The sequence below is a fragment of the Rhinoderma darwinii genome, chromosome 1 (genome assembly GCF_050947455.1).
Source record: "Rhinoderma darwinii isolate aRhiDar2 chromosome 1, aRhiDar2.hap1, whole genome shotgun sequence".
Classification (NCBI taxonomy): domain Eukaryota; kingdom Metazoa; phylum Chordata; class Amphibia; order Anura; family Rhinodermatidae; genus Rhinoderma; species Rhinoderma darwinii.
Window position 1 is genome coordinate 67,417,360 of NC_134687.1, and position 16,411 is coordinate 67,433,770.

Consider the following 16,411-nt stretch of genomic DNA (forward strand, 5'->3'; position numbering starts at 1 on the left):
AGCTAAAAAGAGAAGACAGCAGAACTATATCCCCAAAATCAGGTCTCCTACTGGAGCTGTACTTGAGGACACCAATGACATTGCTGCTGAGTTTTGCTCCTTCTATCAAACACTGTATGACCTACGTCCTGGGGAGACGCCCAAGGAGCTTGCGGACAGAACTGAGATGATTGAATCTTTCCTAGACTCCCTCTCTCTTCGTACCTTAACTGCTACGCAAAAAACCCAACTAGAATCCCCTTTTTTAGTTAAAGAAATCCGTGATGCGCTCTCCAGTTTGCCCTCTAGTAAGTCCCCAGGTCCTGACGGCCTTCCAGCCTCATACTATAAACAGTTTGGAAACGTCCTGCTGCCATTCTTCCTCATAGTATGTAACTCTCTTAACGCTTCTCAACATTTCTCTCCTTCAGCGCTCGAAGCACATATTTTGGTATTACCAAAAGAGGGTAAAGACCCGTCGCTATGTGGTAGTTATTGCCCTATATCAATTTTTAATGTGGATGTCCAATTATATGCCAAAATCATAGCTAACAGGATGCAATCCTTACTCCCATTCCTGATTGACCCAGAGCAGACGGGTTTTGTTAAGGGGAGAGAGGGTAAACACAACACTACGCGAGTTCTCCATCTGATCCAGTACACTAGGTCGAGAAATATCCCTTTGGTTCTATTGTCTACTGATGCAGAGAAGACTTTCGACTGGGTGGACTGGACCTTTATGGTCAAGGCGCTTTCCCGTTTCGGCTTCCCATAACTCATCATTCACAAAATCCTGTCTCTGTACACTTCCCCACATGCTAAGGTTAGAGTAAATGGCCACCTATCGCGGCCATTCCAGATCAGGAATGGAACAAGACAGGGTTGCCCACTCTCCCCCTCCTTTTTGTCCTCACAATTGAGACCTTAATCCAGAGTCTGCGTCAGGAGCCACTTCTGTCGGGGGTCTACATTGGTGACAGAGTGCATTGCACAGCGGCTTGCTTATTTTCATCACTAAGCCCTCCACAGCTCTACCCCGACTTCAAGAGATGCTTACCCATTTTGGTGACATATCCAATTTTAAAATTAATTCTGGCAAATCCGAGGGACTAGGTGTCTCCTGCACTCCGGCTCTATTAACATCTCTAAAACTCAGCTCCTCCTTCCTACTGCGCTCAGATACTATAAAATACCTAGGAATTAATTTAACTCCCTCACCTGAACACTGGTATCAACGCAATTCCACACCCTTACTCTCCGAGATTAAAGTCACTATCCTGTCTTGGCGTATCCCATATATTTCATGGCTTGGTAGAACCAACTTACTTAAAATGATTATTCTCCCCAAACTCCTTTATCCATTCCAAACTCTCCTGATTCCCCTCCCTAGAGCCTTTTTTTTGCTGCCATTAGACAACAGTTTTCTAAATATATTTGGAATAATACTAAACCCAGAATAGCATTTCACACTCTTAAGCTCAAGGGGGATAGGACTTCCGGATATTGAATCCTACTACCACTCCGTACAATTAGCCAGGATAACTGAGTTGTTTGATCATACCTCAATCAGACTCAAGGTTCCCGAGGAGGACGGCACCATAGGCATGTCCCTTACCTCCCTTCTGTGGCTTGACAAATCCAACGCAGCCTTTTTTTTGTCTCGCAACTCTCTTACCTCTGCTTCATATCAGACATGGATGAAAGGTGAGGGGATGAAATCTCTGCACCAAATTCAAACTCCCCTGATGACGGTTCGTGATCTTGTGCAGTCGCAGACTGAGAGATTTCGAGATTGTTCTTCCCTTCCTAGAACAGCATCCTGCAGCACGTACGATTCCATACTGACTAACGGGGCTGCTCCTACCCTCCCTGAATTGCGGTCCCAACCTGGTTTCTCGTCTGTCAATTTTCTGACTTACACACACCTCAAAAGTGGTTACCTGGGATCGTTTAAGCAGGGACCAATAGACTGCCCGTTATCCTGGTTGGAAGCAACCCTCCTCCTTCGACAACCACCTAAGAAGCTTAGTACACTATACTATAATAATCTCATTAAGATGAATTCATCAATACAGCCCCCCTTTCTTAAAGCTTTGGAGTTGGAACTTAAGACTACTTTTTCTGATGAGGACACCAAGGAGGTTTTTTTAAACTTCCTTGGGACCTCAAGATGTATTAAATTGCAAGAATCCTCATACAAACTGACCTCTAGGTGGTACAAGACTCCCTGGGTATTGGATAAAATGTGTAATAAAATCTCCCCAGACTGTTGGAGGTGTCATAAAGACCCGGGAACATATATACTTTTGTGGTGAGAGTGTGAGAAAATCTCCCCCTTTTGAGCCCAGATACAAAATGTCCTCAACCACATAACTCATTCCTCTATTGTTATTTCCCCTCGTGTAGTGTTCCTAAACCTGTGGCCAACATTCCCTGGGGGGGCCCCCAAGGAGCTATGGTTACAGCTCTTCACGGCGTCCAAATCTCTAATACCGTTGTATTGGAAGACCGAGGTTGTGCCACCAATAAGCCATTGGCTTAGGAAGGGAGCCCAGCTTGCGAGAATGGAGGAGCTCTCGCATATTGAGTATCACTCTCATTCCAAGTACCAAAAGATCTGGGCACCCTAGTTTGAATTCTGCAAAAATGACTCCTTTCAACACCTCTGGGGTGCAGACCCCCCCCCCCCCCGTGTTGGATAATGTCTATTGATATTCTAGTTTGGGACTACTTTCTAAACATTCCCACAAGGCCTGATGTTCTTGGAGACCTCTCTCCTTGAGCGTTTCTTTTCCCTCCTTTTCTATAGCCTCCTTCTCTACCCCCTCCCCCTTGACGTTGGGTGCATGTGGTGAGAACTTACACCAAGATGCTCATACTTCTTTAATGTTCTGTTTGTATGATCGGTTCTGTTTAATATTGAGATAACGCATTGTACATACGAGTCTTCTTATTGTGAATTCTAACAATTACCCGTATATTGTATGTACTATGGCTCTTATGCATATTGTAACTCACATATTGCCTCTCTGAAAAAACCCTCAATAAAATTTTATTTTTAAAATAAAAAATTTAAACTCATATTATATAGATTCATTCCACAGAGTGATCTATTTCCAGCATTTTTTTCTTTTAATGTTGATGGTTATGGTAACAGTTAATGAAAATCCAAAATTTAATGTCTCAGAAAATTAGAATATTATATAAGCCCAATTTCAAAAATTATTTTTAATACCGAAATGTTGTCCTACTGAAAAGCATGTACAGTATATGCGCTCAATACTTGGTCGGGGCTCCTTTTGCATGAATTACTGCATCAATCCGGCGTGGCATGGAGGCGATCAGCCTGTGGCACTGCTGAGGTGTTATGGAGCCTTCAGCTCGTCTACATTGTTGGGTCTGGTGGCTCTCATCTTCCTCTTTAAGAATACTCCATAGATTCTCTATGGGGTTTAGGTCAGGCGAGTTTGCTGGCCAATCAAGCACAGGTATTGGTACTTTTGGCAGTGTGGGCAGGTGCCAAGTTCTGCTGGAAAATGAAATCCGCATTTCCATAAAGCTTGTCAGCACAGGGAAGCATGAAGTGCTCGAAAATTTCCTGGTAGACGGATGCGTTGACTCTGGACTTGATATATCACTGCGCTTGATTGGCCAGCAAACTCGCTTAACCTAAACCCCATAGAGAATCTATGGGGTATAGTTAAGAGGAAGATGAGAGACACCAGACCCAACAATACAGACGAGCTGAAGGCCACTATCAAAGCAACCTGGGCTTCCATCACACCTCAGTAGTGCTACAGGCTGATCACCTCCATGCCATGCTGCATTGATGCAGTAATTCATGCAGAGTCGGAGCCCTGACCAAGTATTGAGGGCATATACTGTGCATACTTTTCAGTAGGCCAGCATTTCGGTATTAAAAACCAAATTTTTAAATTGGCCTTATATAATATTTGAAAAAAATGATGGAAATAGATCACTCTGTGTGTAATGCATCTATATAATATATGGGATTCACTTTTTGAATTGAATAACTGAATTAAATAAACTATTTGATGATATTCTAATTCATTGAGAAGGAATAATGTTTGTGTGTATGTATATATATATATATATATATATATATATATATATATGTATACACATACATACATACATACATACATACACACACAGTATATATATATATATATATATATATATATTATATATAGCCTTGATAAAAAAATATCTCCTTGGTCTCCATGGTAACAGACTGCAAATAAACCCTGTGTGTAGTCTGATCCTGGAGTCGTGTAATTCTCTCTGTTACTAACCTGTAAGGTGGGGGAAGATGGGGTACGATGGTGGAACCCTCGCAAGAATGTGACTGAAAGATATGAAACGAAGCAGAAAGTTAGTAGTGCCTACCTTAACTTTTACCTTGCATTTAAAAATATGTACAGTTCTTTTTCTAGTGCTGCACACAGTCACAAAAATTATATACATTCTTCCCTTCTGGGAGACACATCAAGTAGTTCTAGTATTTACAATTTATAAAATTGTATTACTGCGGAGAACCACTGACTGTTGATCTTTGAGTTGACCAGACCAAAATTCTATTTTTTTTTTCTGAGTTGTTTTTGTATCATGATATGATCAGTGAATTGCTGCAAAACCAAATTAAGTCTCCACTCACAGATGGAAGACTGAACAATCTCCTTTTACTGGTAGAATTAATAAAACTGTGCTTACTCATATCTCCCTTTTTTAATTATGTGTTATTACATTTTGTGGAAGGATCAGAAATCATGGCAAATATACAAAAAAAAAGAAGGGCATTTGGAAGGGAGAAATAAATCCTAACGTTATTGTTTATTCTAGGAACTTAAGTAGTAACGCCACAGGTACCCTGCATAAAACATTTATAGCTAAAAGATAAAAGTCCTGAATGGAGACCCCAATCTACTATCTAAGAATTATGCAATAAAGAAAAATAAAGTATCTAGAGGATTTTAAAACTATTTGCTGTTTTTGTCAGCAAGATTTGGACTACTCTTTATTACTGTAGTCTATAGAACGTCACGTAATAGCCTATAGTTTGCAAGACATTGACCTATGGTGGTTTGATGAACAATTTACAGTAGGCTCTTCGGCAAAAAAATGCGGTCTTTAGAACTCTTAGGGCTCGTCCACACGTAACGGAAATGCCGCTTTTTTTCCGGCCTGAATTTCAGCCAAAAAATACGGAGCAGAATACAGTAGCAGCATAGTGGATGAGATTTAACAAATCTCATCCACATGCTGCGTAAAATTTCCGAGCCGATAATTGACCTGCGGTGCGTATTTTTCGGACTGCAGCATGTCAACTCCTGCTACGGAAAGTGTACAGAATTACTGCCTTTTTCATAGGAGATGTCTCCATCTCCTAACATTGGCAAACACGCAGCAATTTATACACCATTTTCTGCTGCAAAAACCGCAGGAAATGGTGCGTTTTTACCACAGCGGAAACCCTTTGACTTTTAACGAAATTGCTGCATAAATTTTCTGCAGCAATTCCGTTGTGTGTGGACAAGCACTTATATGCGATATAATGTACAGTGAATGTTTCACATGTTGAAAACATATCATCCAGTGTTTCCACAATGGGGCTCCAGAGCCACATGCAGCTCATGTAGCTCTTTCATCTGGCTCCTGACAAACAAGATTCTCTAGAGCGAGTCCTGGATTTCTGCCACGGCCCTACAATGTCACACATCTGCTCTGATTGTAGAGATGATTCATAAATCACTTCTGTAAGAGTTGCTGTATTTTTAATATATAGGTTATACCAGCACTACTGTAGTAGCTTTACAAATTGACATTCAATTTAATTATTTTAAAGTTTTGTATATTTTTTCCCTTCCCCTTATTTGTGGCGAGAAAACAATTCGTACTAGGATTATTAGGATTTTAATTCTTAGGAGATGCTGATCTTTTCTTTGCTTCTTTTAGGATACATAGTAGCAGGTACCGTATTTTTTGGACTATAAGACGCACCTGACTATAAGACGCACCCAGGTTTTAGACAACAGAAAATAGGAAAAAAATTATTTGTTAAAAAATAATTTATTCTGTTTCACCACATTCTGAGAGCCAAATTTTTTTTAGATTTTTTACATCGATTGAGCGGTGTGATGGCTTACTTTTTGCGGGACGAGCTGTAGTTTTATTGGCACCAGTTTTTGGTACATACGATTTTTTTTGTCACTTTTTTTAAAATTTCATATTTTAAGCACTAAGCTGACCAAAAAACTATTTTGATGTTTTCAATTTTTAAACTCACCATGCGAGTTAAATAATGGTATAGTGTAATAGATCAGACTTTTACGGACACAGCAATACCAAATTATTTTATTTTTTACATTGTGCTTGGGGAAAAATGGGAAAAGTTTTTTTTTGGACTTTTAATATTATTATTTTTTACACTCCTGAAAATTTATCTAACATTTATTTATTTTTTACACATTTTATTACTTCCCCTAGAGGACTTGAACCAGCGGCCACTTGGTTACATGTGGAGTTAGGGAAACAGCGTAGTTACGCTGTTTCAGTAACTCCCATAGTAGCGAATGGCAGTTACGGAAGCAGCATAGCATGTGAGCTATGCTGTTTCCGTAACTACTGTTCAGTTCTATGGGATTTACGTAAACAGCATAGCTAAGCGAGTTATGCTGTTTCAGTAACTCCACATGTAATCAAGTGGCCGGGAGAGCACAGAAAGCTAGAACAGAATTTAGGGGGCCCCGTTCGAGAGATAGGTGCGGGTCCCAGAGGTCGCTATTGACCACGGCATTTAACTAGTTAAAGGGGTTTGCCATAAAACACATTTAAACCCTATCCACAGGATAGGGGCTACATGTGAGATCGCTGGGGGTCCCACTGCTGGGACCCCCAGCGATAAGGAGAACAGGGGACCACCCAAAGCGCTACATGAGAAGCCTGGACTTCCGGATTCTGTGTCCGGCTTATCCGTACCGTAGCTCCATAGAGATCATTGGAGAGCCACTCGCGCATGCGCAGAAGAATCCCATTGATCTCTATGAAGCTGCCGGACACAGAACGCGGAAGTCACATCTTCTCATGCGGCGCTCTTGGTAACTTTCGGTCCCCGTTCTCCTTATCGATCACACATGTATCCCCTATCCTGTGGATAGGGGATACATGTGTTTTATGGCACAAGCCCTTTAAACTGGCAGGAAGAGCGAAATTGCTGTTCCTGGCCGTTAGAGCAGCGTGTCAGAAGCTGACACCTGCAGTGTATGGTGCGGGCTCAGCGCGTGAGCCCGCTCCATACATCATCCCCCTCCAGCTCCATGATGTGCCGGCACGTCATGGGTCGGGAAGGGGTTAAGTAATGACGCGGTCATGGGGCCCGGCGAGGATTACATCCACTGAACTGTAGTGAACAACATTAACTATCTCATTACAATAGCAACTGATAAGAAATTAGATACACTATATGATCAAAAGTATTAGTACGCCTGCACATTACACCTACAGGTGCTTTTATGGCATCCCATTCTAAATCCATAGGCATTAATACGAAGTTTGTCCCCACTTTGGAGCTAAAACAGCTTTCACTCTTCTGGGAAGGCTTTCTACAAGATTTTGGAGAGTGTCTGTGGGAATTTTTGTCCATTTATCTAGAAGAGCGTTTGTGAGGTCAGACACTTATGTTAGACAAGAGGACCTGGCTTGCAATCTCAATTCTGGTTCATACCAAAGATTTTTTTTGGGGTTGTGGTCAGAGCTCTGTGCAGGCCAGTCAAGTTTTTCCACACCAAACTCTACCATGCCTATAACTTTGCTTTGTGTACTGGGGTATAGTAATTTTGGAATAAAAAAAAATTGTCAAAAATGCCTTGTTATGCTGAAGCATTAAGATTTCCCTTTACTGGAATTAAGGGGCCTAGGCCAACCCCTGAAAAACAACCCCAAAGCATTATCACTCCTCCACCAAACTATACAGTTGGCACAATACAGCCAGGTATAACATTCACCTGGCATTCAACAAACCCAGACACTTCCATAAGACCACCAAATAGAGAAGGGTGATTCATCACTCCACAGTAAATGTTTCCACTGCTCCAGAGTCTAGTGGCGGCGTGCTTCACACCACTCCATCCGATGCTTGGTATTGTGCTTGGTGATGAAAGGCTTGCATGCAGCTGCTCTCCCATGAAAACCCATTCCATGAAGATCCCGGGGCAAAGTTTTTGTGCTGATGCTAATGCTATAGAAAGTTTGAAAATTTGCAGTTATTGAGTCAATTTTATGAACTATGCGCCTGAGCACTTGGCTACCCTGCTCTTTTCGTTTATGTGGTCTGCCACTTTGTGGATGACTTGTGTAACGTCCACTGGGTTGTGGACCCTCTGGACTTCTCCACAGATGAGAGTAGCAGCTGGCAGCAGATAACAGGCCACATGCAGGTAATTGGTAGCTCGATACGGACACATAACTTGTAGCTGGATACAGATAGGTGACCTGTAGCTGGATACAGGCAGGTGCCAGGTTACTGGACACAGACTGGTGCCGTATTACTGGAAACAGGCTGTGGCTGGATTACTGGACACAGGCAGGTGCTGGATTACTAGAGACAGGCTGGTGCCGGATTACTGGATACAGGCTCATGCTGAATTACTGGAAACCGGCAGATGCCGTATTACTGGACACAGGCTGGTGCCAGATTACTGGACAAAGGCAGGTGCCGTTGTACTGTACACAGGATGGACACGGACATAGGATTAGGGAAACACGATACAGAAACCTTTGCAGAATAACACAAGGTTTGTCCAATATTGCTCAGGCACTGGGGCAGAGGGCAGGCTTACTTATAAAGCCCCGGGTGTGCAGGGATAGGTTGGGGACACTTGTACTAGCGTGCACGCTGGCCCTATAAGACATAGCAAGGGCACGTATGTGCACCCTACGGTCACACATGGCAGTGGAGGAGGCAGGAAGCAGAGTGCGCCAACATCCCTGACAAGGGAGATGCCTGCGAGCATGGACAGACTGACAACCGCTACCGTCGGGGGGAAAGAAATGCAGGTGGTCATTGGCCGCCGATGCCATAGTACTCCTCCATTATGTCCCCTCCTCTTGGGTCCAGAGCATAGGAGGAACTTCTTGATGAGAGGTGGGGCATCAATGTTCTTTTCACGTTCCCAAGATCGTTCCTCGGAACAAAAACCCTTCCAGTCCACAAGATAAAAGGTCTCCCCTCCTACTTTCTTGTAGCCTAGAATCTCCTTCACTTCAAAGACATCTGAAGACTCCCAGGGAGCAGCCGCAGAATTCGAGAACTTGCTATACCAGTTGAGGACCACAGGTTTCAGGAGAGACACATGGAAGGATTTGGGAATTTTGAAGGTAGGAGGCAGCCGAAATTTCTAGGACACAAAATTAATTTGTCGGCCTTTTCATATGAGCGCTGCTTCCCCTTCATTTCTTGCTCATTGTGAATCTTCGTCCCGCATTTAGCGGCGATTCACAGGTATTGCAGCCTTTTCTACGATTCACTTCAATTGGTGAAAAGACTGCAATACCTTTGAATCGCCGCTAAATGTGTGTCGAAGAAACACAGTGAGCAAGTAGAAATAAAGGGGAAGCAGCACTCGTACGAGCACTGCACCCCCTTCACAACAGCTAATCGGCGGGGGTCCCTGGAGTCGGACCCCAACCCATCACCTATTGGTGGCCCATCCTGAAGATAGGACATTATTTTATACTGGCTGGAAACCTGCATTAAAAAAATAAAATAGAGTATACACAAAGTATGTGTTCAGATGTAAGCTCATCGTGTATAGATTCTGGTTTCAGGTGTGCAGTTTCCCAGGAGCAATGGCCAGACAATGGGCCTTGTAAGCAACAGCATGGCAATCCAAAAGAAAAGTGATAGTAATCCAGCAGGTGTCGGTTAAAGCATGACATTTATTAATGCATTAAAAATTCATGTCCAAAAGGATGATGCAATGTTTAAAATGACTTACATGTTTCAGACCATTGTAACATTACGGTCTTACTCATAGCCTACTTGGTCTCAGTGGAGAGACAAGTTTAAAACCAATACCATGTAGAAAATCCCTCCCCCTTCTATCCAACACACGTGTCATTACCGAATTAGCCTAGAAAACAATATTCATCTTTAACTCTTGATGGCCATGTGAAATCAGCCTTTAAACCCATTGCACAGAACTGAGAAAAAAAGCACTTATATTTCAAGCACAAGCTTATAGAAATTCAGACAGTAAAATATAGTATGGCAGTCATATATGGAGAAATTTTTGCATAAATACATGAGATCAGATCACAAGTTCATACCATTTGGGGCCTGGTATCCAATTTGAGGATCCAGAAAGCCCTTTTGGTATGCACCTTGCGCCCCCACTCCCTCCCCCCCTTAATAGTTTTAATAACTTTTTTGATGCCTGTTACCATAAAAAAGTTGGTGTTTCCCCTGTGGACTTTTAAGAGGTGTCTGGATGCTGCCAATGGTTTACGGGTGCCAGGAAGCTTAATATCGTATAGATGTTCACCTATTCGTTTTCTGAGAGTCCTCTCATTGCACCCCACATATTGGATATTGCACCTCGTGCAACATATCATATACACATGTGTTGAACCACAGTTGATAAAAGTATTAATGTGAAAAATCTCCTGTTAAATGGCTGATACGAAAGTTTGATGCTTGTTTACATGGTTACATAAACCGCAGCGGGGGACCCTTAGTATCCAACCAGGTTGTTTTAAAAAAAAAACAATAAAACAATTCTGGTATATGCTTGGTGATATATTATTTTCAATGGTTGATGCACTAGCTATAAACCTACATCCATTTCTTAATATCGCAGACATTGTCATCCTTATATAAAATGGAAGGAACTTTATAATGATTTTGGTTACTTGATAATAATCATTATTATATTCAAAGTTAAAGTGACCGGTGTTAGCTCACTATTTTCTACCTTACTTCTTTTATTTTTTTCCACTAAGTCTGCCCTAGTTCTGGAGTCTGCTATATTTTTAGCTCTGCTTATGATTGGTTTACTGTACCCCCAATGGCGGAATCTCTGTGTCATATGTTCACTTTCCTGGCCAAAATCAAGGTCCTCCGTACAAGAACGATGTGCCCTATAGAGCTCACCAACCTGCAGGTTATTAATAAGATGCGCGGGGTGGCAACTGTTGGCATGTAGTAAACATTTTTTAAGCCACGCTTCGAATCCCACCCAATCCACGCCCTCATAGTGCACCCCATAGTATAATGCCCCGATAGGTGCCACCATACAGTATAATGCCCCCATACAGTATAATGCCCCATACAGTATAATGTCCACACAGATGCCCTATACAGCGTAATGCCCACACATATGCCCCATACAGTATAATGCCCACACAGATGCCCCATAGAGTATAATGCCCACACAGATGCCCCATACAGTATAATGCCCACACAGATGCCCCATACAGTATAATGCCCACACAGATGCCCTATATAGTATAATGCCCACACAGATGCCCCATACAGTATAATTCCTACACAGATGCCCACATACAGTATAATACCCATACAGATGCCCCCATGCAGTACAATGCCCAATCTAATTTTCCCATACAGCATAATTCCCCATAGCGGCCCCCAGAGTATAATGGCCCCCATAGCTGCCCCCACACAGTATAATGCTCTCCATAGTTGCCCCCACACAGTATAATGCCTCCCATAGCTGCCCCCACAAAATATAATGCCTCCCGTAGCTGCCCCACAGTATATTGCCCCCATAGCAGCCACCACAGTATAATGCCCCACACAGTATAATGCCCCCATAGCTGCCCCACACAGTATAATGCCTCCCATAGCTGCCCCCACAGTATAATGCCCCACACAGTATAATGCCGCCTGATAGCTGCCCCCACAATATAATGCCCCCCCAAAGCTGCCCTCACAGTATAATGCCACACATAGCTGTCCCCACAGTATAATTCCCCCCATAGCTGCCCCCACAGTATAATGCCACCCATAGCTGCCCCCACAGTATAATGCCCTCCATAGCGGCCTCCACACAGTATAATGCTCCCATAGCTGCCCCCACAATATAATGCCCCCATAGCTGCCCCCACATTATAATGCCCCCCATAGCTGCCCCCACAGTATAATGCCCCCCATAGCTGTCCACACAGTATAATGCCACACATAGCTGTCCCCACAGTATAATGCCCCCCATAGCTGCCCCCACAGTATAATGCCACCCATAGCTGCCCCCACAGTATAATGCCCTCCATAGCGGCCTCCACACAGTATAATGCTCCCATAGCTGCCCCCACAATATAATGCACGCATAGCTGCCCCCACACTATAATTCCCCCCATAGCTGCCCCCACAGTATAATGCCCCCCATAGCTGTCCCCGCAGTATAATGCTGCCCATACAGTATAATTCCCCTCATATAATAAAATGCTCCTATAGCAGCCACCATATCAGTCCCCCTTCCCTACCCAGTATAATACCCCATAGTGCCTAATAGAAAAATAATAACATAGTTACTTACCTATCCCCGTTCCCATGACGGGTGGAGGATCCTTCTCCTTCGGTCTGTGCTGTGAGTACATCGCGCCTGCCTGCGCCGTGCTGCTCACGGCAGAGTGAATGCTGAAGAAAGGAGCCATTGCTCCAGCATTCAGGAAACGGGACAAGTGCTGGCAGCGCTGTGTGGCTACGGGGGCCCTGTGGGCCCCCCAGGCTTAGGGGCCTGGTCGCAATTGCGGCTGTTTGAACTCCTAGAGCTATGCCACTGATACTGTAGCCTATGGCAGGGCAGGGAGATACCTCCCTGCTCTGTCATAGTGTTTAATAGCATCTGCATCCGAAGCACGCAGACACTATTGAATGTGGCGTCACTATCACTGTAGAAGCCATAGCGGCTGCTAGTGGCAACCCAGGCATGGGGGGACCCGTGCCGGCTGGCGTCACGGGCCTCCTCATGCTGCGGACCTGTAGCAGCCGCTATGGATTGTGGTATAAGTATGCTATGTACGCTGGTATGGTGGCAGTAGGACCCTCCCGGATGAGGATACAGTCATCTATATACTGTACATACCATAATACCAGCGTACATTGGCCATTAAATTATTGTCGCAACTGCAGACATACCTCTCTTCCCACCAAGCTACATATAAGTTACCCAACGATGGTGAGAAGCAAGCCCCCATCTGGCAACCCTGTAGTTGGAGGTAGTATTGACCATTAAACCAGAAAAAATTGTGTTTAAGCAGAAACAGGACAGTAGTTGTCAAAAAATTAATCAGGCCCTCATTATAATCAGTGTGTTTCTGCAACATGTATATCATAACATACACAGCCCTGTCATGTGGTATACATGTATACACTGTCACGTAGGGTTCATGGACCCACTGGGCCGTACCGCCTTGGCGGTATAGCAGCTGGCCAACAGGGATCAGGTCAAAGTCTATAGTTTGTATAGGGTACCTGTCTCAGCTCGGACAGGAGCAAGGCAGGCTCTGCTGGGACTAGGCAGCGGGTAGACGTCAGGGGTGGAGTAGCAGGATAGGCGTGGAATACAGCACAGCAAGATCACTGCACAGCACGGCACTTGACCAGGATAGCACGGGATACATTGGGAACTTGAAAACACTGGGAGACCATTTGCTTAGACAAACTAGGATATGACAAACAACGCTCAGGCACTGCAGGAAGGGGCTGGGCCCTTCATATAGTCCCGTGGGCTCATGGGCTAATTTCTCATTAAAGTCCGGTGCCGAGATGAGTGGAAGTGAGCGCTGGCGTCTCCTGAGTAGGAGACTGGGGCCAGCTCTCGCCGACCCATGGCTGCGGCCGTCAGGAGGTGAGTGAACATGAAGGCCCGCAGCCATGGACATGACAGTATCCCCCATCTTACGCCCCCTCTTCTTGGGGCCAGAGCGAGAGAGAAACTTCTTCATAAGGGTAGGAGCATTGAGTTTCTCCTCTGGCTCCCAGGACTTCTCTTCAGGAACAAAGCCCCTCCAATCCACCAAATAAAAAGTCTTTCCTCTCACTTTCTTGGTGTCCAAGATCTCCTTAACCTCGAAGGTGTCTGAAGGGCCGCTGGAGGTAACCGCAGGGCTAGGAGTCTTGGTAAAGTGGTTCAGAACCACCGGTTTCATGAGAGAAACATGGAAGGAGTTGGGGATCCTGAGTGTAGGAGGCAGCCGAAGCTTGTAGGCGACAGGGTTGATCTGCTGAAGGATGTCAAAGGGTCCGAGGAACCTGGGAGCAAATTTATATGATGGCACCCCCAGTCGAATATTCCTGGAGGACAGCCAGACCTTCGTGCCAGGAAGAAACTGAGGAGGTTCTCTTCTCCTTGTATCTGCCTTCCGTTTCATGCGGCTGACCGCCAAAAGGATGGAGGATACAGTCTGCTGCCAGATGTGCAGAAAGTCCCTAAAAATAGTATCAGCAGCTGGTACCTCGGACATATCAGGCACCGGAAGAGATATTCGTGGGTGTTGGCCATAGACAATAAAGAACGGTGTATTCCTTGTGGACTTGCTGGTGTGATTATTGTAGGAGAATTCAGCCCACTGGAGCAACTGCACCCAGTCATCATGCTGCTTGGAGATGAAGTGGTGTAAGTAGTTCTCCAAGATCTGATTGATCCTCTCGACTGGACCATTGGACTGACGATGTTAGGCCGAGGAGAAGTCCAACTTTACACCTAGGAGTCCGCAGAGGGCTCTCCAGAACTTCGAGGTGAACTGAACCCCCCGATCAGACACAATATTCTGCGGCAAGCCGTGCAGGCGGAAGATGTGTTGGATGAAAAGCTTGGCCAGTTGAGGAGCAGAAGTAAGACCGGTCAGAGGAATGAAGTGGCCCATCTTCGAAAATCGATCCACCACCACCCAGACAGTACTGCATCCAGCAGAGAGAGGCAGGTCAGTGATAAAGTCCATAGCTATATGCTGCCAGGGAGCATCGGGCAGAGGCAATGGCTGGAGCAGGCCAGCAGGTCTGGAGTGAGCGACCTTGTTAGCTGCAAAAACTGAGCAAGAAGAAACAAATTCCATAATGTCCTTGGGCAGCGTGGGCCACCAGAAATGACGGGCAATCAGATCTCGGGTCTTACGGGTCCCTGCATGACCTGCAAGTCTAGAGGAGTGTCCCCAGCGGAGGATTCTCCCTCTGTCAGCCAGGCGCACAAAGGTTCTCACTGGAGGAATGTCGCCAACTTGCAGGGGATTGACAGAGACAATATTGTTCTGTGGAATTTCCATGGTGTCTTCTGTCTCGAAAGACCTGGACAAGGCATCGGCCCTCACATTCTTGTCGGCCGGGCGATAATGGAGCTGAAACTGGAAACTGGTAAAGAACAGTGACCACCTGGCCTGACGAGGGTTCAGCCGTTGGGCCGTCTGAAGATAGGTGGGGTTATTGTGGTCCGTAAAAATCAGGATGGGATGAGCTGCTCCCTTTAGTAGATGTCTCCACTCCTCCAGGGCCAATTGATGGCCAGTAACTCCCGATCCCCAATCGAATGATCTATCAGGGGCATCACTTGCATCGGGCTTCCGGTGTAATGGCAGGAAGGAGGTGAAGGGAAAGTGAGCCCTAATCTACCCACCGCCCTGTCCCTGCCTACTTGCAACGACCCGCCCTAGGCGACGAGGTACAACTGGGCGGCGGTCCCTACGCTGGCTAAGTGCACAGGAAGACAAACAGGGAACACGCAAGGGAAGGGGCAGTAGCCACGGAACGCCACGAGGAAACGGGGCGGCGAACGAACAGTCAGGACCAGGACGAAGTGAGTACACCCGAGCAGGCACAGAGACAGAAGCAAGCCAGGGCAAGCAAGCAGGTCAAGCAGAACTGCAGCAAGGCAGAAGCACGGCAGAAGCAGGCTGGAGCAAGCAGCAGAGGCCAGGAATCCAAAAGAATTACAAGCACTGAGGGAGAGCACAGGGCAGGTAATAAAGGGCAGGGGGCGGAGCTAACTCCGAGAGACCAGGCCGCGATAGGCTCTCCCACTCCTGAGCCTGCCACCCTGGTTGGTGGGAGATGGTGTCAGTCGAGCAGGTCTGGCCTCAGGTGTGGATTGATTAATCCCAGGAGTATAGCTAGATGAAGTACCTGGCAGATCCCTAACAGTACTCCCCCTTTTATGAGGGGCCACCGGACCCTTACTAAGGGGACCCGGTTTAGTGGGGAAGAGGAGGTGGAACCTCCTGATCAATACCCCAGCATGAACATCACGGGCAGGTACCCAAGTCCTCTCCTCCGGCCCGTATCCTCTCCAATGGACCAGGTACTGGAGGGAGCCCTGGACCATCCTACTGTCCATAATCTTGGCCACCTCGAATTCCACCCCCTCAGGGGTGAGAACGGGAACAGGAGGTATCCTCGAGGGGG

At 45.5% G+C, this 16,411-nt stretch overlaps 1 protein-coding gene across 1 annotated transcript in view; it reads left to right on the forward strand.

Moving 5' to 3' along the window:
- Nucleotides 1-16,411, forward strand: part of GRXCR1 (glutaredoxin and cysteine rich domain containing 1) — a 73,718-nt gene that overhangs the window by 19,740 nt on the left and 37,567 nt on the right. The window contains exon 2 of the mRNA XM_075849598.1: nt 5,968-5,970. Coding sequence (XP_075705713.1) covers nt 5,968-5,970 — 3 coding nt within the window. The remainder of the gene's footprint in view (nt 1-5,967; nt 5,971-16,411) is intronic.